This window comes from Haliaeetus albicilla, chromosome 2, assembly GCF_947461875.1.
Source record: "Haliaeetus albicilla chromosome 2, bHalAlb1.1, whole genome shotgun sequence".
NCBI classification, from domain to species: Eukaryota; Metazoa; Chordata; class Aves; order Accipitriformes; family Accipitridae; genus Haliaeetus; species Haliaeetus albicilla.
In genome coordinates, this window is record NC_091484.1 from 69,844,232 (window position 1) to 69,868,328 (window position 24,097).

General features: G+C 37.1%; 1 protein-coding gene across 5 annotated transcripts in view; it reads left to right on the forward strand.

The window, feature by feature from the left end:
* The window catches only part of ESYT2 (extended synaptotagmin 2), a 91,969-nt gene that overhangs the window by 45,858 nt on the left and 22,014 nt on the right, over positions 1-24,097 (forward strand). For all 5 annotated transcript variants that reach the window (XM_069778183.1, XM_069778179.1, XM_069778180.1 and 2 more), the window contains exons 7-13: positions 13,676-13,731; positions 18,622-18,742; positions 19,341-19,517; positions 19,932-20,014; positions 21,366-21,414; positions 22,082-22,171; positions 22,743-22,838. In XM_069778183.1, the coding sequence (XP_069634284.1) occupies positions 13,676-13,731; positions 18,622-18,742; positions 19,341-19,517; positions 19,932-20,014; positions 21,366-21,414; positions 22,082-22,171; positions 22,743-22,838 (672 nt within the window). The remainder of the gene's footprint in view (positions 1-13,675; positions 13,732-18,621; positions 18,743-19,340; positions 19,518-19,931; positions 20,015-21,365; positions 21,415-22,081; positions 22,172-22,742; positions 22,839-24,097) is intronic.

The following is a 24,097-nucleotide window of genomic DNA, read 5'->3' on the forward strand; positions in this document are numbered from 1 at the left end:
AAGAAATGTTCACAGATGTTGCAAAGTCTATACAACAGTCTTACTTTAGAAAAATAAAAAGGATAGCATAATACACATTGCACACTTGCTGGTGGAAGATTCTTTGATGTTGCGTGTGTGTGTGTAAGGCAGTTTCAGTAATTTGAAGTTTGATGCTGCTTTTAATAAGTATCAGTAAGAAAGCTTAATAGAAAATGTGAACATCATGGAAATTCTTATGCTACACAAACTTCTTTAAAGAAATTGTTTCCATCTCTTACTTGGAAGTGTATTCCATTGGAAGCTTTTGTTTCTTGGATATGTTCTAATTAAACAGTAAAACTTGTGATGTCAAGATTTAACAGTTTCAGACTATGCTAGGTCATAAATTACAAGTATGTGGGTTTAGGCACTTTGAAACAGTCTCAGATTGATCATCTTGGTTTCCTCAGCAATCTGCAACTCTAAAAAGTTGATCTAGTTTTCAAGGTTTGGGCGGTGGGAGAGAATTCTTTACTTCAACAGCTTTAGAAGGTATGTTGTTATTTTCTTCAATGAAATCACATTCTTGTAACACAATTCTTTTGAACAAATGTCCTGTGATAAATTTTTGCTAACTTGTTGAAAAGGTAGGCTTGTATTGGTGTTTATGTATGGCCTAGGAAAAGCTTACGGTGTCACTTGTGTCATTTGTGTGGCTTGTTTCATCTGTCTAGAGAAACCATGTGTGCTTGGGTGGAAGCAATGTAGACTTAAATCTTAGTAAAACATGCAAGAATTTGGAAATGTTTTGTGGATAATTTAGTGAGCTTTTTTGTAAAAGTGAAATAGTTCATGCAAAACTGATAAAACTTCATTGCCCTTATTTGGAAAGGGTTGGGGAAGTACATTGGGATGAACTGAATTTGGATTTCCACACATTTCTTTGAAGCGAGTCTAAACATTAGGAGATGTCTGCTTAAGTTTTGTCTCATTTTTACCCTCTGGCTGAGCAGTATGAGTGTAGGGCATCTGTTAATGTTCATGTTTATACTAACAAACTAAGCAGGGCCATGACAAGGATTGAACACTGCCTGATGGTAGTCTGCACTGTGTAATTGTTAACTTACTCTCTGATATTATTTTGCTATTTAGTGCTCTCCCACATAATTTCCAGACTCAGCACAGTGCCCAGCTCATTACAGGGACTATCCAATAAACAAGTTAAATGCAAACAACTCTATTGTAGAGGAGCAGGGAGAAGAGTTTAGCTGTGTGGACACAGGCTTTACATTTTTTTTTCTAAGGGACTGACTTTCTTCATGTTGTACATGTGTTTTGTGTTGTCTCTCAGTTCTGTTTTGTGTTCACTGAGAAAGAAACCAGTGTACAGTACTTCTGCAGAAGCCATTCTGACACACTTGGTGGCAGAGCCGTGACCCGATGCAGTACGTCTGTACTGCTCTCCTGAGGTACCTCCTGCAGCTACTGCTTCTTCGTTGCATTCTAGGGGAGAGGTAGGAAAGCTGGCAGGGGATAGGGAGGGAGAGATCATCAGCAGACGTGCTTGTAAGCAGTTCCTGATGCTTCCTCTGGTTCCCCAGTATTGTGCTCTGGTAGCGTTTGCCTGAACCTTTCATTTCTAGTACTCCCAGATACTTCTCCAGTCAGCTTTTAGCTCTGGTACCTGTGCCTAGTCCTTTCTGTCCCTGATCCAGTCTAAGTGCCATGCATTTGCAAAGTGTTTAACTTGGACAAGTTGCACCTGAGATAATAAACTGAAAATATATCAAATGAAACACCTCTCATTTGTGGTCAGTAGCTTTCTGAACTCTGGGAGAGACTTTGCCCAGAGTAATTTTGTCTTTACTCCTACCCCCATGTGCTTTATTAGAGGTCTGGTTGACTTAGTTGGGAAAAAAAGGATGGGAAGTAGACTGGAGTATGAAAATTAAAAAGTCAACTCCTCCCCAAAAGTATTCAGTTACAAAAATGTTAAAAATGTTTTTCACCTCTCCTGTAGTTTAAAAATTAAGGTAGTGGTCAAGGTCCGAGCAGACTTAAGGGTGGATTGTTCAAAAAAAGTAGCTTTGAATCAAGTTATTCCATAATTTTGACAGTTATACATGGATGTTCAATTTTTTCCAAGCAGACTTCTCTCTCCACTGCAGTGTGTCTTCCTGGTGTTTATTTTTCTAACTTCTGTAGAAAAATGTAAAATAATGCTTATTATAGCAATACCCAAATTCTGTCCTCTTATTAGAGAGCAAGTGGCTGCAGCCAAGGAAAGCTTTTCTTCAATATTTTTGTTAGAAGAGAAGAGGAATTAGTTGGCAGCTAGCATTAGATTTTGTTCTCATATTTTCCAGTCTAAAGTAACTGGCAACAGTTCTCCTTGCTCTGTATCATCTGTTTGCTGGCCTTAATGTCTATAAAAGGCAACGCTGCCTAAATTAATAGTTCCGAACATACTTGTTTAATGAGTTTACCAGTCTCTTATTTCTGAGTAATGCATGAAGTTTTTGATGCTGCAAGAGATCTTACTTTATATGAAACTTTAAATATACTGTATTTTGCTGTTATTATTGTGAAGAAGGTACTAAAAGTATCATCAGCTTATAAAATATGTCCAAATATGTAAGAGATTTTGAGAGAGAGAAATAATGTGCCTTCTCATGTTTTTAAGTAGTCTTAAATCTCTGAGCTTCAGTGCTAGAGAGAAGTTAGCACTGTGTAAATAGTCAGGATTTGTAAGTTTTTTCGCATTACTTCTCATTATGTTAACATTATCTATATTTGGCATATATTCTGCTTCTCTAAGTGTGGTTATCTTTTAGAACAAAATATCACATGGCTAATTATTTTGATTTTTGGTTCAGTTATAGAAGTGTGTTTGGCTTATAGCTGTACTGCAGATTGGTAATTTTCAAAAGCTTGTTTAGTGGCATACTTGATACTGAAGGCGTGTCCTAACCCAACCCTTTTTTCTTTTAAAAAAGAAAATTACAAGCAACAAAATGGACACATGAAAATACCAATACTATTGTTCTCAAAAAACAATGGCTGGAAAACAGGATGCCTTCCAGGAAAAGTGGGCAACTCTTCCAAAGCTCTCATTTTTACATTCACAGTTTTGCCTTCCACTTGCTGACTTGAGTACTGCTCTCCCTCTACTCACTTTACAGATTGGTTCTGTTGTGTAGTTTTGATTTATTTACTGTTGGTTTAATTTTGTTTAATATTGGCTGCCTTTGGAAAATTCAGTGCTGGATGTGGCTTTCAAAATTATCAGTACTGAGGAAAATTAGACTCAGAAGGAGTGCTTGCACCAAGAATGACTCCTAGTGAAATGGCTGGAAAAAAACAGAAAGTGGTTATGTAGCATGCAGAAGAATGTTGCTTTGGTTTGCTAGCTGGTCAAAAATCAGAACGTATGACTGTCAGTATCTTTGCTTCAAAACTTCTTAACCTCTTTTAAAGGGGTTTGTGGAACACCTGGATAAATTCTGAAGCGTAGGTACTGTTATAATAGTATTTGTTAAGAATTAGTCTTGTTGCTTACAAAGTGAGTGATTTGCACTGTTACTTTGTATACTTATAATTTGCTATAACTTACATTTTTTTAATTTTTAATTTTGATAGCTTATGGGATGTTCTAAACAATCACAGCTGGAGCTTCCACAGTACCGTATTCTCCTCTACCTGTGCCCTCCCTTTCAGTGTTACTGTCTCTCTTATACAAGTGTTGAAACTTCTGCTCCTGAAGGAAGCTGGTTAAGGGACATAAGCTGGCAGAATATTAAACACAAGAAGTGACTAGTTTCCTGTCCTTCAGGTGTATTTTAGCATCTTGAGCTGGCTCACTAAGGAGTCAGGAGAGTGTCAGTACTAGTGTGAGGGTGTGAACCAAAATGCAGGACTGATAGAGGTGGGTAGAAAGCAGTAGAAAGTAGAGGGAATTGGCTTGAACTGTAGCTTTGAGTAGTTAACACTATAGAGAATAGCAAGGTGCACTGGATTTTTTTAAGACCAACTGTGATCCTTCTTCTGGTCACCTTAACTCAAAAACTTGCCCGCTATGTCTCTTACCCCCGCAACTGTACATCTTGTCACTGTAGCAATTGTCTCACTTAAATCTTTAGACAGTTAAAACTGAAAAGATGTACTGTTAAACACAGTTCCTGTGCAGAAATACGCTGTGTTTCCTATTGCAACGGTGAAAACCAGTGATACGTGCTTTCTATGGTATTGTATAGTCAAGCCTTGTTTGAGAAGCTGAGTTTATTTTATGTTTACTGGGGAAATACACTGGATAATGTTACCTATTAAATTACTACAATAATGTTAGCACTTTAGCGTTGTAGTGGTAATGGGCTGCATTCTACTAACTGACAAATTGTGCTGTGTTTCTGCATGACCATTCTCAAGTAACAGAAGAGGGCATGTTAGTCCCCTTAGAATAAATTTCTGAGAAGAAACACAACTTATCCCATGGAATCATGTCATCCTGCTCTGTAGCAGAACTTAAATTTGTCCTGCAGAAATCTTATACTTCCATAACTTGATTAGTAGGAAGTTGTTCATCAGCATTTTAAAATACTTTGTGGCTTCTCTTCTGAGAATTAGTAGTGCTCATGGCAGCCAAATCAGGCCACAAGGTTGGCAGTGTTTAGAGGCTGCCTTTTGTGCTGCTGTGAACTTCAGTTATGGCCCTGTATATTCTACATTCCAGTACATTCTTTTCCCCTTGTAAAGGCATCTAGGGTATTGAGAACATCAAATATGTAAAAATGCTCATCAGTTTTTAGCCTGTCTTTTCTTATAGGCTGCAGGGATATATATGTTTTTTTTAAAACTCTTTCAGTGTATGTGTTGCATGAGTTCTTAGTGCAGAGCCTTGATAAGACACAAATTTCTTGGTTTTCAGGGAGGACACATAATTCGTTTTCACTGCTCTGAGCAGAGGAAGAATTGAAACAGCTTTGAGTAACATGATGCACATACTGCTTCATCGGAAAGTGTAACTGGGGTCTGAAATCCCACTCTAGGCCAGTGAGCTGGCTGGTAAGAGTCTCTGCAAGGTGTATCACCTCTCTCAGTTGCAATGTGTTCTGGAAAGACACCACACCATTTCTGGCTCCTGGCAGAGTTTCACTTGGTGACAAATCCTGAACGCAGTCTTTCCAGTGCCCTGTTAGTTCTGCCACAGAGAACCAGTTGGCATTCCCTGAATTTAGCTAAACTAAGAGAATTATGCATTGCTCAAAGCAGTGACAGAGAAGGAAATGATATTGTTAAGCCATTTTTGAGATTTACAGGCCAAAACTTTTTTTTTTAAGTGGGGAATTTTTTTATATTCAGTGCTTCATAAAATGATTCATCAGCTGGCAGTCTTTTGCTTGCTTCCTTTTTCTCCATAGGGCTCTTCAGTTAGGGTGGTGACATTGGTTTAACTTACTGTCAGAACCACAAGTTAGGAGGTCGTCTTTCTCTCCAGTGAGTCACGGGATGGTAATGCCCAAAACGTAGAATGAAAATCCTTGTTATTTGGCTGGGCTATGGCTGGAAGGGCTCCCTCTTGTGTATAAAGCAATACTGTAGATTTGACTACTTTCTTCTCTCTCTACGGTGAGTTTGTCTGGTGTCAGTGCTATTTCCATACTACTCTAGGTATAAGCTTTTTTTGCCTGAACTTGGTGTTGTTTTTGGGAAAAATCTTTTCTTATGTTAGAAAAGGTGTATCTTATGCTGAAGTCAGATGATGTTTGGAAGCCAGAAGTGCAGACTTGAAACAACCTTATTGAGAGGAATGTGGGGGTAACGGTGGAGGGACAACACCAAAACCATTTGTCACTAATATCTGTAGACTAAGATTACAGAGTGTGTGTTACTGCAGTGATAGCAGTGTGCTTCATACTGCTGGGCTTTGCTGGTAGAACTGGAAAGGAAGCACTGTGGTGGGCAAATGTAGCAAATCTTGTCTGCAAGGAGAACTTACCTTCAAAGCCCAAATAGTGAAAGCTTGATTTATGCCAGGAGTTTGAAGGCTCATATTCCTTCCAGAACATTTCATGGCTTAAGATTTATTTGCAAAGCTTTTCTAATAATCCTTTAAAGTGCTTAGCCTTAGTAATGTTTTTTAATTTCTTAGCTCCAACTTTGAATGGAAAAGGATTTGTCTTTAATGTTTCTGCAATTGACCTCTGTCTTGTATTTATTCCTGTACAACAGAGTGGATGGATAGAAGTTTCTGATAATATATATACTAATTGCATTTCTTGTCTAAATGGCCACTCTTAGTAGCACTATTTTTTCAGTTTCTTTGTGTAATCATTTTTTACGTGCTTCATGGTCTGAGGACTGATGACAATGAATTGGTAGCCTTGCTTTTGAGAAGAGGTGTGTAATAAAGTATTGATAGTGAGGTTGTACCACAGGCACTGTATGTGTTTCATATGCTGTGTTGCAACCTTTTGAAATTATTTTTGGTCACATAAATTGAAAATCTTTCAGTTCTCAGTGGTATCTCATAGCTTGTTCTTTGTTTTGTTTTGGGTTGTGGCAATTAATACAGAAACCACTATGATATATGTTTCAGTCTAGTGTAGGAAATGTTTCTCAATGCTGAATTTCAACATGCATTATGTTGCTTAATTCATTTAATTTGGTTAAGTCTAGTTAGGAGACAGCACAGGACTTTGCTGTGTTAACTGCTGTATGCAATATACTAAACAAAGCATGAAAAAATCGAAAGGAAATGCAAATATTTTCTCATTTTCTAGTTATTCTGAAAACATCAGTATGTAAAACTGTTAAATATGGGATGCAGGTATGAACACTTTAGGATAGGGACCACTTGTTTTCAGGTATTTATGGTGTGTAATTGCCTTCTAACTCACCTACGAATAATGAAAAAGGGAATAAATCATGTAATAAACTGGGTTCTTTGTCTTAAAACAGTATAAAATTACTTCTGCCAGAGCATTAGTAGCCTACATAGATTTTTAAAGTGTGACATAATGTAATGTCAAAACTTGTGATTAGAACATGAGAACCAGTCTGAAAACACAAGTTGTGATTAGTGTTATCAGCTACTACCAAGCTACTTGTATGTTATATTACTTCAACATTTGTGGGTTTGCAGGATTGAGGAAGTAGTACAAAACCGAAGTTATTCATGCGAAGTTGGACTTTTCATCCTGGTTCAATTATTTATTTCTTAACGTTTTTTCAGAGTTAAGGTAAGCATGAGATTTGAGAACATATACTAATAATTTACACCATTAATTTTCAGAGAAGAATACACTGAAATTACCTTCAGTTTCCTTAAATATAGATGTTCTCTGTGTTCTAGCTCGTAGTTTGTTATTGTAGAACTATACAAGGAAAGCATACATACAAATGTAAAATAACCCATTTTACAACAAATTATTTCTAACAGTTTTTCTTTGCATTTGGAAATTAAAAAAACTGATGGCTTTAATATTCATGTAGAAAAGAAATCATAAAACCTTAAAAAAAAGACAACGGCAACTGTTCAGTGTACTGTATGAGTTTTGGGCAAGATCTCATCCACTTCTGGAAGGTATTACTACCACTTAGCCTTGCTGGCATTCCATAGATAGATGTGCCTTAGCAAACTGAATCTCCCACCTACCTGAAGAGGATCTTTTCCAATCCAGTTGTTAACTATGCATTTTCTTGCTGAAATGTGAATTATAAAACTGTATTCCTAATGTGTGTTCATCTCTCGCGCTCAGCTTCTTCTAAGTGCTTGGCTGACAGCCTGATCTATAATTGCTAGAGGCGTTGTATGCTAATGGAAGATAAATTTGAAAGAAGAAAGGCAGAATTTTTGTGTAAACACTGGCTCTTGAGCAAACTGGGAGAGTGGTTTTAACCTTCTTTTTGTCTGATAACCTAAGTCTCTCAAAAGCATTTTCTAAAAATCAGTGTTTTCAGAAGTATAGGAAACTTTCACGTGTACTAGTTGAACTTTCAGTATGTTTATTAGAATGTGGATACATGGTCAAAAACAGTGTGGCAAGTGTTGATGTGAATTCCACAGCCCATCAGTTCCTCCATATTTTGTGTTCAAGTACATTCTTTTTCTTGTAAAAGGTAGATTGGCCCCTTCTCACTAAAAATAATCCTGCTAGCACTCTAATGGAAAGTGGGCAAAACTAGTTTTAAATGAGATATCTTTGTAAAGACATTGAATACAAAATGGTACTGGAGCCAATGATATCTTCATAATTTCACCTGAAGAAAGATGAAAGTCAGCAGTCTGTGCACCGGGCTCTGTACAGTCTCTCTACAACTACTAATGATAGTATTTTTCACTTCAGATTGGGACAGTCTGCTTTCAGATATGACAAATGTATATGAGCAAGTAGATGGCTTAGGCTGAATTCAGTTACTCACATGTGCATCTAGTGTGATTCACTGTAGAGAGGGGACATCTGAAACAGGACCTCTGACCTTCTGGAGACACTACTGGATGGGGTTCTCCCATGATGGGGAAAGCTGGAAATTTTCTGGCACAAGGAAGATGATCCCTACCCCACCTGCAGATTTGCAACTGTGGAACAGATTCAGGGTCAGTGTAGCAGAGGAGGGCCTGGGAGCATCCGAGCCAGCAGAACCTGAGCCATGCTGAAGCACCAGGAGGAAATGGCAAGTGGTAGTCCTGAGCAACTCCCTGCTGCAGGGGACAGAGGTCCCCGTCTGCTGTCCTGACCTGTTGTCTCAGGAGGTTTGCTGCTTGCCTGGGCCTCAGATTCAGGATTTTGTTGACTGTTGAAGCTTATCTGGCCCTCAGACTACTACTTGCTGCTGCTCTGCCATGTGAGCACCAACACTATTTCCAGGGGAGATCTGGAAAACATCAAGTGTGACTGCATGGCTCTGGGGGCAATTCAAGGGCAGAGGGGCCCAAGTGGTGATCTCAGTCCTGCTGGTAAGGGAGAAGGGACAAGGAAGTGATTTGGAGTAGTCAGGATGGGTTTATAAACAGGAAATCATGGTTAACCAAGCCAGTAGCCCTCTATGATAAGACAGGTGGCTTGGTGCATGAGGGGAGAGCAATGGATGCTGTTTATCTTGACTTCAGTAAAGCTTTTGATGCTATCTTCTGCAACATCTGCACAGGCAAACTGATGAAGTACAGACCAGATAAGTGGACAATGGGCTTGATTGAAAAGTGGCTGAACTCTTGAGGCTCAGTGGGTTGTGGTCGGTGACGTGAAGTCTAGCTTAGAGGCTGGGGGCTGACTGGCTGGAAAGCAGCTTTGCAGAAGAAGATTTGGGGTGTCCTGGTGGACAGAAAGGTGAACAGAAGTCAGCAATGTGCCCTTAATGGCAAAGAAAGCCAACAGCAGCCTGGGCTGCATTGGGAAGAGCATTGCCAGCTGGTTGAGGGAGATGATCTTTCCTGTCTGCACAGCACTGGTGAGACACACCTGGAGTCCTGAGTCCAGTGCAGGGCTCCCCAGTACAACAGAGACGTGGACATGCTGGAGCGAGTCCAGTGAAGGGCCGCAAAGATGATGAAGGGACTGGAACATCTTTCATAGGAGGAGAGGCTGCAAGAGCTGGGCTTGTTTAGCTTGGAGAAGAGAAGGCTCAAGGGCATCTTATCAGTGTATATAAATACCTCACAGGGGATGTAAAGACGATGGTGACAGACTCTTCTCAGTGGTGCCCAGTGATTTGGCAAAAGGCAATGGGGACAAATTGAAATACAAGAAATTCCTTTTAAATATAAGAAATTGATACTAATTTTTATTTTTTAACCGTAACAGTGATGGAACACTGGAGCAGGTTGCTCGGAGAGGTTGTGGAGTCTCCATCCTTGGAGATATTCAGAACCCAACTGGACACAGCCCTGAGCAGCCTGCTCTAGGTGACTCTGCTCTGAGCAAGGGTGTTGGACAGGATGATCTCCAGAAATGTTTTCCAACCCCAACTATTCTGTTTTGTATCCTAATGGATCTCAGATGGAACTAGATGCCTGTGTATGGTCAGTTAAACCACTATGTTTACTCCCAGCATTCATCTCAATTCTGTTGACTTCAAAGCTTCCTAAAAAGTAATAAAAATTAAAAAAAAAAAAAAAACAAACTTGAAATACCACTATGTTTTAGAAGAAAAAAACGTGGATTAATATTGTATAACCATTTGCTGAAAGTAACACGTACTCAGGATGTAGGGGCCTGTAATGGTTTTATGAATGGTGAAGAATAAAACTGCGTGAAATAGTATAGAGCCTCCCTTTAAACTGGCAGGGACAGTTCTTTGCATGTGTCTTCTAACAGAAGGGTCTATATTCCTGTCTCAAAACCAAAACCTTGTATTTCTTGGGCAGAGAATAAAAGTGCTTTGGATTATTTTGTGTGATGGAAACCTAAGCCTGTCTTTAAAGTTTTCAGTTTCCCAGTTGAGGGAAATCTCTACTTATGCAGAAGACAAGTGTGCTGTACATGGCATGAAGGGAAAAGTAAACTCAATTTGAAAAATTTTCTGAAGATGCTTATACCTACAGCGTTGTGTCACATTTTACCATTGCATTCATCATTTAGTGGGTGTTGCATACAACTTATTCAGTTAATTTATTGCACATTCATCCAGTGTTTGTATAATTTCATAAGTGGAAAACTAAATCCAAGTCTGTCAATATTTATTGCATATTTTAGAATGACTGCTGTTACAAGCAGCAAGAATATGATCTGTTTCATTATTGTGAAATGTGCTTTAATTTCTGCCATGTTGTTCACTTAACGCTTTTTGAGTGTTGTAAAAGCCCTTGTACATTTCAGAAAAAAAATCCCATTCTGAGATGATGATGACACATTCTATGTTTTGAAGTTACTTTATAGTGAGAGCAAATATCAACTTCACAGATAGATTGCAGAGTAGTCATCTAACATCAATTGTTGATATCATGTTAAAGAGCAAAGAGACCATAACTGTTTACCTTGTGTTTATAAAAGTTAGGGTTTAAGAGGTATTCCAACCTTTGGGTAAGGACACTTTTCATTAAAAATTCTGGAGTCTGAGAATCAATTATTTTATCACAAAACTTATTTTTGGAAAGCTATCTGTTTCTACTTGTTCATGCAGTTTGGTCATTAGAGCTACTATTAATGTTCAGAGAATATCTTCCTCATAATGTTATTTTGTTTACCTCCAGCGTGGTGTCCATCTGGAAGCATGAACTTGGAAATTCAGTTTTATATTAAATAGTATCTGATGCTATGTTTTATTTTGTCCTGCAAGATAATTGTAATACACAGAATCAAGTAAATAAACAACTAAGTGAGAGGATGTCTTTGGAACATACTAGTTATAAAGACAAAATATCTTAATTATGAAATGTAGTTACCAGCAGACAAATAAAACTTTATCCAGTGGTGCATTTCACCAATGATGTAAAGGCTAAAACAGAAGTGATACCAGCAACAAATACAAGAAGTATTTTACCTTTGTTTCTTTTTGCTCTAAACTGCAAAAATAAATTATTGCTATTTAGTGAAGAGTTCAAAGTTCTGTTACTTTTTTTCCTCCTCCAACATATTATTTTCAGTGTCTGTTTGGTATATTGTGCTGAAAAGTAAATCAAAAGGAAAAATTAATTTTCTGATGAAACTTGCAAAATACAGTTTTAGAAGTCTCTTAAAAATCAACCTAAGTTTTCACAGTAGTATCAATCCTGCAGTATCTTATTGGAAAGCTCCTGTTATTTCTAAAGCCACAGAATTAAGCTTGTAAGAAACATCTTACTCATAGTTCAGCAAAGTGTCTACAGTGTTGCATTTCTCTGTACTGCTGCTACTTTATTGTGGATACTTTGAGAAACTGTTTTGTAAGGGTCACAGCAGAACAATAAGAATGTTGGTTTGTTGTGTTGTTTTTTTTTCTTGGCTATCATAATTTCATCATTATTGTGTCTGTTGAGATATTCAATATAATTCCTGGGCAAAAATAAGTATATGAAATGGATGGATAAAGGAAATACTTTGTAATTGGCAAGGGGAAAAGGGTGGATGCAAAGGCCTAATTAAATATAATAAAATACATACAACTGGCAGAAATTTGTTTACTGCATTTTAACCCACACAGTATAAAATTATGTAAAGTAAGAAAATGAATTAAACCATGAAGTTTAGCTGTCATTCTGAGAGCTCTTCTCTTCTGTCTGATGCTGTAATGACAGAATGAAAAATTGTTTTGACTTTCATTCATTCTTCTAGAGTCTGGGAAACATGTTTATCCTGAAGGGTTTAGAAAATTGTATTTAGAGGAAGCAAACAGATAAACTGTAATGATCTGTATAAATTTGTAATTATTTTGTTCTAAGTGGGTTGGTTTCTAAATGTCAAAATATAGCAGATCTCCATGGAACTCCTTTTGGTTAATGGAGGTAGAGAGAAAGCTTCTTTCAATCATCCACTGGAGTTTAAGTTAGGTGCCTATATTAGAGGAGTCTCTGTTTCTGTTTCTCTCCTGCCTATACATAGACACAGGAGTGTAATATGGTAAAAGAAGGAGGCTAAGAAAAATCATGCAGCAATTTTCTGAATGGTTATCAGCAGGGAAAGTGTTAAATTTTAAGCATTCAATTGAAGGCTGTACATTTATTCACCCATCTGAATAGCACAGTTAGGAAGACACTAATCTTATTCCCTGGATGGGACCAAATGTTTGTTTTCTGTTGTAATATGTTCACAGAATAGTTGAGGTTGACAGGGACCTCTGGAATTCATCTAGTCCAACCCCTTTGCTCAAGCAGGGTCACCTAGAGCAGGTTGGCCAGGACCATGTCCAGGTGGCTTTTGACTATCTCCAAAGGTAGAGACTTCACAACCTCTCTGGGCAACCTGTGCCAGTGCTTAGTCATCCTCACAGTAAAAAGGTGTTTTCTAATGGTCAGAGAGAACCTCCTGTGTTTCAGTTTGTGCCCATTGCATCTTGTCCTGTCACTGGGCACCACTGAGAACAGCTCATCTCCATCTTCTTTGCACCTTCCCTTCAGGTATTTATGGACATTAATAAGATCCCCCTGAGCCTTCTCTTCTCTGAGCTAAACAGTCCCAGCTCTCTCAGCCTTTCCTCACAGGAGAGATGCTCCAGTCCCTTCATCGTCCTCATGGCCCTTTGTTGGACTGTCTCCAGTATGTCCATGTACTAAGGAGCCCAGAACTGCACACAGCAGTCAGGGTGCTGAGTAGAGGGAAGGATTACCGCCCTCAGCCTGCTGGCAATGGTTTTCCTAATGCAGCCCAGGATAGCATTAGCCTTCTTGTGGCAATGGCATGTTAGTGGCTCATGTGGATTCTTGCAGTACATCCCATGATATATCTTGCCTTTTGTTTTGGAATATTCCGTTATTAATTCTTACTACCTTTTCCGTTGAAAGGATAATGATTTTTTTCTGCTTAATTGTTTGTTACAGTACACATGTATATCAGGGTGTGTATTTATATGTATGTGTGGAAGGGTGGATAAGAGGATGGTGAGTTGTTTTTATAACTCTCTTTTAAAAACCATGGCTAAAAATTCTTTAGAATGGAAGAGGTTTTGGTTCTCTGCTTAAGAAAATCAAGGAAACTGGTTATTAACGCACTGATCAGAATCTATAGTGATCAGGTTTATTTCTTCACTGTTGTGAATACTAAGTTGCTTTTCTTCCCCCCCATCTTTTCTCTGTAATTCACAGCTTTTGGAAATTAACTGGACTGGACTGACCAATCTTCTGGATGTTCCAGGACTGAAGTGAGTATATGTAAAGCAGTTTTGATATTCCTTCACCCCAATAAGCCCCAGAAAATCTGAAGACCGTCAGCTAAGTAATTTTAGGTTCAATGACTCTGAGCAGTTATCTCTTAATTTAGAATTCTATGAAATTGCTCAATATGCAGAAGGTAGCGATTTCATTACAAGTGAAAGTACATCAGAAGTGTATCTAGTATGTCTTGGTAAAAACATTTTGAAAAGATAATTTTCGGTCTGCTTTTTTTAGTGTTCTCAACCTTTCCAGTTTTCCAGAATCTTGTGAATTTCCTATGTGCCATCTCCTAGGACAGCAGAAAGATAAAGAACCTTATTTTTCACACCAGTGGGTTCACAACATCTTGGCTCGTGGCTTTGTATGCTGATACATCTCTAGTTGCTTGTGTAAAGGTAGTTAGAAGTACCTTAAAACAGTCATCAAATTAAACTAACTTTCTAATCTCTTCAAGTACTTACTGTTAAAGCTCTCAGTTTATTACGTGAAGACCAAATGGAGTAGCAAAAATATTGACCATATATAGCTAGAAAAATTGCTTGGCTTCTTCAGAGCTTTTCAAAACAGTACATGATAAAACCCCAAAGAAAAAAGCAGAAGTAGAGATGAAAACCAAGCTGCTTTGAATCACTGCAATCCTGGTAAGGTTAAATCCACGAATATATTCACAATTGTCAAGTTGTAATAGTTACCCAGGGGCTTCTTAATATTGAAACAATGGCTAAGGGGATAATGGCAGATCTGATACACACTCGGATTTTGTGACTAGTCCTTTTATTGGATCCCATGCTCTCAAGAGTTGGCTGACTCCAGAATTATTTTTTATTGTTTAAAAACAAGAGTTTGAATTGAGGTATTAAATTAATCCTTTAGTGCTCAATTGCGTGACTGAAATGGTTTTTGCTTTAGGCACGTGAGGCCATTGCATGGAATCCCAGTTGAACAGTTTGAAATTAGAACTTGCACTAAGTAGGTTAATGGCTGCAAGATTTGCTTGTGTTTCAAGCCTGCTTAAGACTGCCTCCGAGGAAGGAGGTTTTCTTGGTGGGTGAGAAAATGGCTTCAAAAATACAGCTCCTGAGTAATAATTTGCTCTTTTTATATAACACTAATAAATTTACATTTAGTACTTAAGCTTACTAGGCTCCTGAGTTTCATATCATGCTGCATATTTGCCTGACTGCAAACACAAACCCTCAGATGTAAACAAAGGATTGCCAAGTGTCTCAAGTTTATGGTTTCCAGAGTAACCAAGCTTGGCCACATACACATAAAATGGTGCCATCTACGTGTGGTATAGTTTCTATAGTAACTGTAACTGAGATGAGTCATGCTGTGCCTTGCCAAGAGATTTCTTCAGTGCTGTATTTGTTTTTCTTATCTGTATAGATAGTGTATTTTGGTATGACGGCTTGATGTATTGTAGTTGTTAAAAACAACGATGAACAAGAGATTGCTGCTGCCACAGGTACCTTTTTCGTCCTGTGACTGTTGGCTGCACATTCAACTACTTATTCGTACTCTGTTTGCAAATGTCTTCTACTAAATGAATTTCTGCATTTGCTGCTGGAAGCTTCCGTGTCAGCTGTTAACAACTTCCATTGCACTTTGTATATGACTCCACAAGGAGAAAGGCACAAAAGTAATTCATATTCCATCATTAGGATAGCTTATGGAGGAGTGGAATTAAAACCTCTATGTGAGGAGGAGCCAGGCTGTGAGAATACTCAAGTGCTGTCAGGAGAGGATGTTGATGATGGGAAGGTGAATTATGTTATGGTTGCTTGAGATATAGTGAAAATACTCTATGCAGTCAGAGATGTGCTGTCTGTGCAGCATGAATAAAGACAACGCAGGAAAAATACATAGCTGCTTATTCTGTCACCAGAAATAAAGTAGAGCTAAATAGCAGTACAAAAGAGTAAGTAACTGTCAATTATATTTTTGCAATGAAATTGAGCTTTTGAAGACACTTACTATAATAAACTATATGAAGCATTTCACACCCCTCATTTTTGTGAACTGAAAAAATAATTGTACTTGGAATCAATGACTTAAGAGTTTTACAATCTTAAGAAGGTGTTTATCGATGATGTATCAACATAAGAGTTTAAATTGATTCATCTTTCTCTGTTGCTTGGTCAGTGATTTGTCTCCGTTTTCCATAGATCAGACCTCTTAGTTTAAGTAATAAGATAGTTAAAAAGATTGTCATTTTTGCCTTGGATTCATGAAGAATACTTTCCACATGGGAGTATCCCATTTGGCTAATATTTGGTTAGATAAGTTTTAAACAGCTTGAAAGTGTCACGTTGTTTAGAATTCGTTTAATTCATTACTTAGTTATGGTGTCTGGTATTCTTTTTCAGCTCCCTGTTTTTAAAGATGGAATATCTGCTTCCTCCTATGAGTCCAGTTTCTCTGTGTAAAATTCTGTGAAATTCCATTAATGCTGGTTCATTTTTCATATTCATTTCTCAGATGTTTTAGTGAAATTCAAGCATTTATGTTGGGATAAAATTGTGAGGCTCACCTTTGGAATCACAGAGTTGGGGTTTGGTCCTAGCATAAAGGTTTGGGAATCTTCCCAGTGACTGGGCTGTGTTGGGCTTCAGGCTGTTTCTCTCTTATTCAAGGAGATCTGCTGTAGCTCCATTTGAACATTAGCCAATCTCTGAACCTTTTGCTAGTCTAGGATAGGTATTTTTATGCCTATAGCTTATTTCATAGTGTATGTGATCTTCACTTAATACTAGAGAAAAGCACAACAACCTTTCTTTCAAGGCAGCTCTGGTACCATTGCGTCTCTCGCGCTGCTTTCTCTGACCTAGGTCAGTTAGTTTTCTTTATTAATCTTCTGTTCTTAAGGCATGCACTTTATTGAGCATAAAGGCAGAGCTTTCTCTTCTTGCCAGGTAGGGACACTAACAAAAGTGGGAACAAAAACTTACGTGATCTACTGGAGACTTGTATTTTGAAAAGCGTTTTTGTTGCTTGTGTAGTTACCATCACCTCAGCTTTTGGTTTGGGTTTTTTTTTCCTTTTAATATTAAAACTGGTTGAGATATTTATCTTAAATTTTTAAGTCAACTCTAACAAAATAATGGGTTCTATTTTCTTGGTTCATTTTAGAGAAAGTTTAGCATACATAAGTTGAAAACTCGATGTTTTGCAAGACAGCTGAAAAAGTTTAAAAAGCAACGTGTTACAATGATGACTAAAGGAAGCTACTTATTTTTAAATAACATCATCATCTTGTAGTAGTTGTCTTTATAGGGTTCAGTGTTCATATAGAATGAAAATCTTTCTAAATATGATTGGATAGGCTCTGCAAGAAAGGAAGAGGAATGAAAACTTCTCTTTAGGACAGATGTGAATTAACTCATGGAAGTGGAGAGGAAACTTTTCCTCTGAGCAATATCTTAACGTTGTTCACTGTTGCTTCTTTCAGAGAATAAACAGAGGTCTGCGTAGACCTGTCCATTGATCTTGATACAGCCTTGAGTTTCTTCTGTTCCCATGGTACTGGATGCCATTAAAAAGTCATCCACGTTCTATCATGTATCATAATTAATTTAGATTTACAGTGGAACTGGGCAGCCAAGGGGATGTAGGCTGTACATGTTGCAAATCCCTGGCACAAAAGATCAGTGTGAATTCGAAATGGGCCAGATAGTACTTAATGGGTTAATTCTGTTACCTATCTCTACCCTAATATGTTTAGTGCTCCCCACGCAATTTTCTGGCCAAATTAAAATGTAATATATAAGCTAAATCTTACAGCAGCTTTTGTGTTTTCATAAATATGCTAGCTGCTGAGTCAGAGCTACTCCCAACTGCAGAGTCAGTCTTAGAAAAACTTACAAGGTGATGACACACAAGTGGTTCATCTGAAAAACGTTCTAAGTAATCAAACATTATCTGCATCTTAATTTTGCAAAGACTGTAAAAGGAGAATCATAAATTGTATTTAGGAGGAGAAATCGTTCATCCCTGAAGCAGCTCCACCAGTTTTAGTGAGAGTGTACCTGCAGTTCAGAATATCTCAAGTATTTTTACAATTTTCTCTCTGAACCATAAAATCTTCCTGGATACTTATCTTCCATGGTGAATTGTACCACTCCAGTTCTGCCTTTTTGCCAGTGTAGGCAATGTGTGTAACCAGTGGTGTTGGTCTGACAACGTACTGATTTGTTGTCAGCTCAGACCCAAACTGGGTGAACTTGTAGCTTTAGGAAATCTTCCTTTCTGTGTTTGTGGAGAAGTATGGGGTTGGGTTTTTTAAATGATTCATTACCAATGTGATTGTACTGCCACTCCCTTTTTGCCAGAACAAAACCTGTTTTGCCTTCCCTAGGCTATATTTTACTCGGCCACAAGCATGTTTTCTTTGTGTTTTTGTTTTAAATGATGGACCTCCCAGCTCAAGAGGACAACTTGTTTCATAACAATACAGGAATGGTTAGCCAAACTTTCAGGGACAGTTAAGTCATTATTGAAATACAGAAGTAGATTAACAGTTAACATCTGCTTAGTTATATGCAACGCAGGCAAGACGACTTATGCAATAGCCTTTTACCCTGGGTGCCTCTAAAAGGCGGGGGCCGGGGGGGAACTTGGCAGTGGCAGGGAAATGAGAATTTTATATTAATTGCTCCAGTTTCTGCTATTCACTGTCAGCTGCTTCCACCTGGTGGCCATTTTGGCAAGAATCCTTTATTTTAAAAAAAGTGTTTAAAAACCAGATGTGTCTTTTACCCCCCGCAAAAGGCAAATATTTTTTCCATTTTGGTTGTTAAGCAGCAAAAGGAGTATGTTAGTGTGACATAACGTTCTTCAATTCTCATGAAGTAACTAAGGTTTATTTTCTCCAACAGCGGCTTATCAGATACAATAATATTGGATATAATATCCAACTACCTGGTCCTTCCAAATAGAATTACAGTCCCCCTTGTCAGTGAAGTGCAGATTGCTCAGTTGCGGTTTCCTATACCAAAGGTAAGCATGTTTCTGTTGATACTAATAATTTGGCATGTAGTTTTTTCTGTAGTAGTAACTGTTAAAGATAGGCACATCTGTGTGAATTTCTAAATACAGTTACTGCAGTAGTACAAGTTAATGTGAATCCAGTCACTTAAAATAATTGATTAAATTTATAAATAATTTCTGTGGAGTTAATGTTTCATAATAATGCCACGAAGGACTTTTTTGTTTTGCTAGAATCTTCAACATATTACTTGCTAAAATATAGTTCAACTGTATAGACTAAAAATTAAGTAGCATATTTTTTATATTATTACTGTAAATTATTGTTAGTGCTCTTCACTTGAAAGTTTCTACTATTTCTTGCTACTCACTTTCTTGATACAGCTGGCATGTTTCTGATTGTTGATGACAGTTTTTCTTGTCAGGAATCTCTTGATTGCTAGGTGTGCTGTGCATGTGGATCATCATTGATACCTTCCATTTACAGTATGTCCAAACTAAGTTTCATGTTAAAGAAATTGCAGTGGAAATAATAAAACATATATTACATAAATTGTGATGACGTGGAAGCTTTCAGATTACTACATAAACTCATCTTTTCCTTTTTCAGGGTGTTCTGAGGATACACTTTATTGAAGCTCAGGACCTGGAGGGGAAAGATACTTACCTAAAAGGAATTGTCAAAGGAAAGTCAGATCCTTATGGAATCATCCGTGTGGGCAACCAGATCTTCCAAAGCAAGGTCATCAAAGAAAATCTCAATCCAAAATGGAATGAAGTTTATGAGGTATAATCAATAAAAATACCTTGTTGTCCATTCTGTAAAGTTGTCTTTTAAAGTTTCTTTTGTTAAAGAAGATACTCTGGGGACTTCCTTGAGGAGCTTCTTGATGTCTCCCTCTAAAAGCCCAAAGTTCTGTAACAAAACAGAAATTCTCCATTGATGTATATACTTTTTTTGTCTAGACTAAGCATCAGTAATTCTGAAAAGCAGTCTAGTCTCTTAAGCCAACATTAGCAAATTGCATCTGAAAAGCTCTTATACTTGCTCTACTCCTTAAATTGCATCTTTTTTAAAGCATTTGCTTATTGATATGTTTTAATACACAGGGGCACTGCAGTTCAATGATTTACTGTTACTATGCCATTTACAAAGCTAGTTAGTTTTACCATTGACAGTGTCATCTTACTGTACCTCCAGGCCTTAGTATATGAACATCCAGGACAGGAGTTAGAGATTGAGCTCTTTGATGAAGATCCAGATAAAGATGACTTCCTGGGAAGGTAAATGTTATGGAGAATATGTTTGTAGGTATTGAAAAGAGATTAAATATTTTGATATAGTCTTTTTTTTTTTAATTTTTGCATTTTATTGCAGTCATAGTTCTGCTATATTACTGTATTTATAAATCAAATATCTTTTCAAAATTATGGTAGGAAGTAGTTCCCTAATTACTTCATATATGTAAATATATGTATATAAAAATGTGCTTGTGTGTGTATATACACATCTATATGTTTACATATTTTTTTAAAAAATAAGGTAAGTATTGCATGCACCCAGAAAAAAAAAAGGGATTGTTTGGGTTTTTTTTGTTGTTTTGGGTTTTGTTTTGTTTTGTTTTTTAGGAATTGTACCCTACCTGCTTGAATGTTTGTAAGCTAGCACTAAGTCTTAATTATTTCTTCTGGCAAAGTTAATATAGCTTTATAACTGTCTATCTTCTTCATTTTCATAGGTTTTTAAATGGCTATTTACAGATTATTTTTCTCTAAGAGCTGATCTTAACTATTTTATTAAAGAAAAAAATTGCTGTAATGCTTTCGCAAACATTACTCACTTTTAGATTCCATAGGCCTACCTTTAGTGTTTACCCATAAACATTTCAGGGTTTTAGTCAGCTTCTTTCTCCAGTAATTTGTCACCTTTATTTCTTGCAGAGTTTTGGAGCTTCCCATTGTTGCTTTCCATACAGAGTAGAACTCCCTTATCTTTCCAGCTCCTTCTCTCTTAACAGGAGCAACAGTACCTACTTCTCTTCTCATTAAAATAAAGAAGTAGGTAGTACAAAGGCTTCTTTTCTTTGCACTTCCCTAATCTAACACTGAAGCGGTGGGGGGGGGAAGTGGCATAATGTGTACGTCAGTACAAATAAAATAAAAAGCCACAACAAATGTTCATGCACTGGCATGCAGTTGTCTGCCCCGTTTAATTTTTAGCAGATTCCCTGGTACGTTTTTAGTTTGTGTGAACTAGCACTCTCCCAGACAATGCCAAAGCATGAATTCTGTCATAGCGTATGTCCAGGGGCTATTTCCAGTGGGTAGTTTGGATGTGGTCACTGCTTTGAGAGTTTGGTCATATGTATGTGAGCCATACTGTGCCAGTTGCCCTTGTAGCTACAAAATGGGCTCTAGTATAGGCGTATTTTCTGTTATCCTGCATTCATCTTTGTTCAGCCATTTCATTCCCTACTTCTTCCTCTCTTAGGGGCTAAAAGAATAGTATTCTGCTCTTTTGATCTCACTGGAAGCCTGGATACTCAGCAAGCACAGGGTGGGGTTTGAGTTTTATATTAGATTTTTTTGCCTCTTGGCTAAAATTCTGATATTTTTTTTCTTTTCTTTTTTCTAGTTTGATGATAGATTTAATTGAAGTTGAAAAGGAGCGTCTTCTAGATGAGGTCAGTGTTCAGTAATTTGGGGGTTAAAGAACCCCATATGTTGTATATGTAGTTGTTCTTGTATTATTTTTTTTTTCCCTGGGAATAGTTCCTTTATGTGCATGAATAACCTTAATGCAACAGAAATAGATTCCCTGATGATCAGTACAGAGGTTTAAGGGATAGCTGAATTTGTAAAATCTGAAGAATAATGCCATTCTTCTGTCTTGGGGTTTTAAGATTATTAGTATGTAAATGCACAAAACAGTAACTTACATATTTGGTGAGAGTTTTTTCTTGCAGGAGAATAGTAAATTGCCTGGTTTATTATTAGACTGAGCAGACTAATTTTTGTCCTATATGTAAGACAGATTTTGTAGTAATGTTATGCAGGGTTTGTATTTCTAGAACATCTTTACAGAACTTAAAGAATTCTCTTGATATTTTATAAATGCTTTTACTGTATAACATAGAAGTTTGTATGGCTGTTTTTGTTATTCTGTGTTGTAATATTTAGTGTGAAATAGGACCTTTTAAACAATGGAACAGATCTTTTCAGGTTAGGCAGACTTCAGCTCTGCAAGATTTCTAGTAGAGCTTAGCATTTCCTAAATACCCTGAAGAGCCAATTGCAATCATGTATTTGTTTGGTGTCAGATTATTTCACATTACTTTGCTTAACTTTTAGTGGTTTACTTTGGATGAAGTGTCCAAAGGAAAATTGCATTTAAAACTGGAATGGCTCACATTGATGCCAACTGCTGAAAATCTAGATAAGGTATTAAAGGAACACACTACTTTTATCCTAATCTTAATTGTTGTGGGTGGGTTTTTTTGTTGCAGGTTTGGGGGGGGGGGGGGGGGGGCGGGACAGGGGAGGGGGGTGTTAAGTATGTAATTTAATTCTGTAGCTGTTGTGAATTTGGATAAACCTGTAACTTTATTCCGAGCTGTTTGTCTTTAGAAAGCTCAAACCAGTCATAATTGTCAATGTACTCTTGTGGCATGGGATTTTAAAATGCTTTTGTTGTCCTCTTCTTTTCTCTTAATGTTATGGTTTGAGAATATCAGCTAACATTTCATTAGCATGGGAGATAAAGCTGGATATGACACTATAATCTGTCCAGTCTAAAAAAAAAAAATATTTAGGAAATGGGGTGGAAATTTCTATAAAAATGGGTTTGAAGTATCTATGTGAGTCTTGAAAACTTATTTCTGGTTCTTCATAGTGTGCATTTTTGTGAATGTTTACATTTTGGGAGAGGTTTTTAAAATATTTTTCAGGAATGGGACAGAAATAATGATATTACTTGATTTTCAGAAAGGCTTACAGTATGTTTTTGATTTAGGTGCTAACAAGCATTAGAGCTGATAAGGACCAAGCCAATGATGGGCTTTCTTCTGCATTGCTTATTCTCTACTTGGACTCGGCAAGAAACCTGCCCGTAAGTTATATTCTAATGGATACCCTTTTCTCGTGGGCATCTCTTGTGTATTTCCAGCATGTCTTGCTTGGTAGTATGGCACACTGCTTTACTAACACACATTATGCCATGTTTTCTATACTTTGTCTCGTTTCAAAACGTGTAATGTAAGGTCCACATTTCTAGTATTCTAGTATTATAGATATATATTTAATAAAACATTACTCTTTAATCGGTGTGATTTTTCTTTAAAGAATGCTCCTTTCCTGGACTTGAAAGGCTGCATGTTTTTATTAGACAGTGTTTTCCATAAATAGTATGGGATTAGCATGAGGAATTTTAAGGAACTAACCAGGAAAAGGCCTACTTCCTTGAGTTCAGGTAAACTTACTTGCTTTGGCTTAGGGTATCTGTGGTAGATTTGAAGGTACCGAAGTCCTCATTATGAAACTAATAGTGTGTAGTTGATGTTACAGTGGCAGAATACTTGTGTGAGACTTCTGTCAGGTTGTCATTTGGAGTATTGTTTATTTGCTTGTGCAAAACATAAACCTCAAAAAACTAATGGTTCTGTCATTATATGGATTATACTATGGGACTGTGAAATAGCATGTTTATGACAATCACAGACTGTTTTGTAGTTTATTTCAGGATAGTAAAGTACTGTTCCTTATTGTAAATGATAGAAGTAATAAAGTAAACCCTACCATAAATAGATATGTGAAGCATAACACTGAGTTTTGCTGGTTTTCAGCATTGCTGTTAGATGAGAAATTCTGGAAGTGGTGGCTGAAGTACTAATCAGAGAACAAAGTTTTCAAGCCTCAGATTTTTTTGTATGCATTTTGCAAATTTGTCCACTCATCTTAAATTTAAGTTAAAATGCTGCATCAAACAGAGTGGTAAGAAATAAAACCTTAGTAGCCTAAACAGTTTACATCACTGACTAGTGATTTCATGTCTGTTCCAGGGTGCATAGAGGAGTGTTTGGAAGTAGTATTTATAGGTTATTTTAAAAGCTAAAAAGTTGTAGCTCATTTGAAAGAGAGTCCTTTGTTATCTTTTTTACTTCACTGTATTGAATTCAGGGGAACTCTGGATTTTACTCAAATTGTTACAAGTTTAATATAGTTGTTAAAATACACTAAAGCCTTTTACTTAATAGTTTAAAGTTCTCCCATCCAGAATTTATAATTTTTTTTCCATAAAACTGCTTTTCTATATTAGATTAGCTTCTCCAGCAAATACTCAGAGGCTTTGTCCTAAGTTTAGGTTTTTTC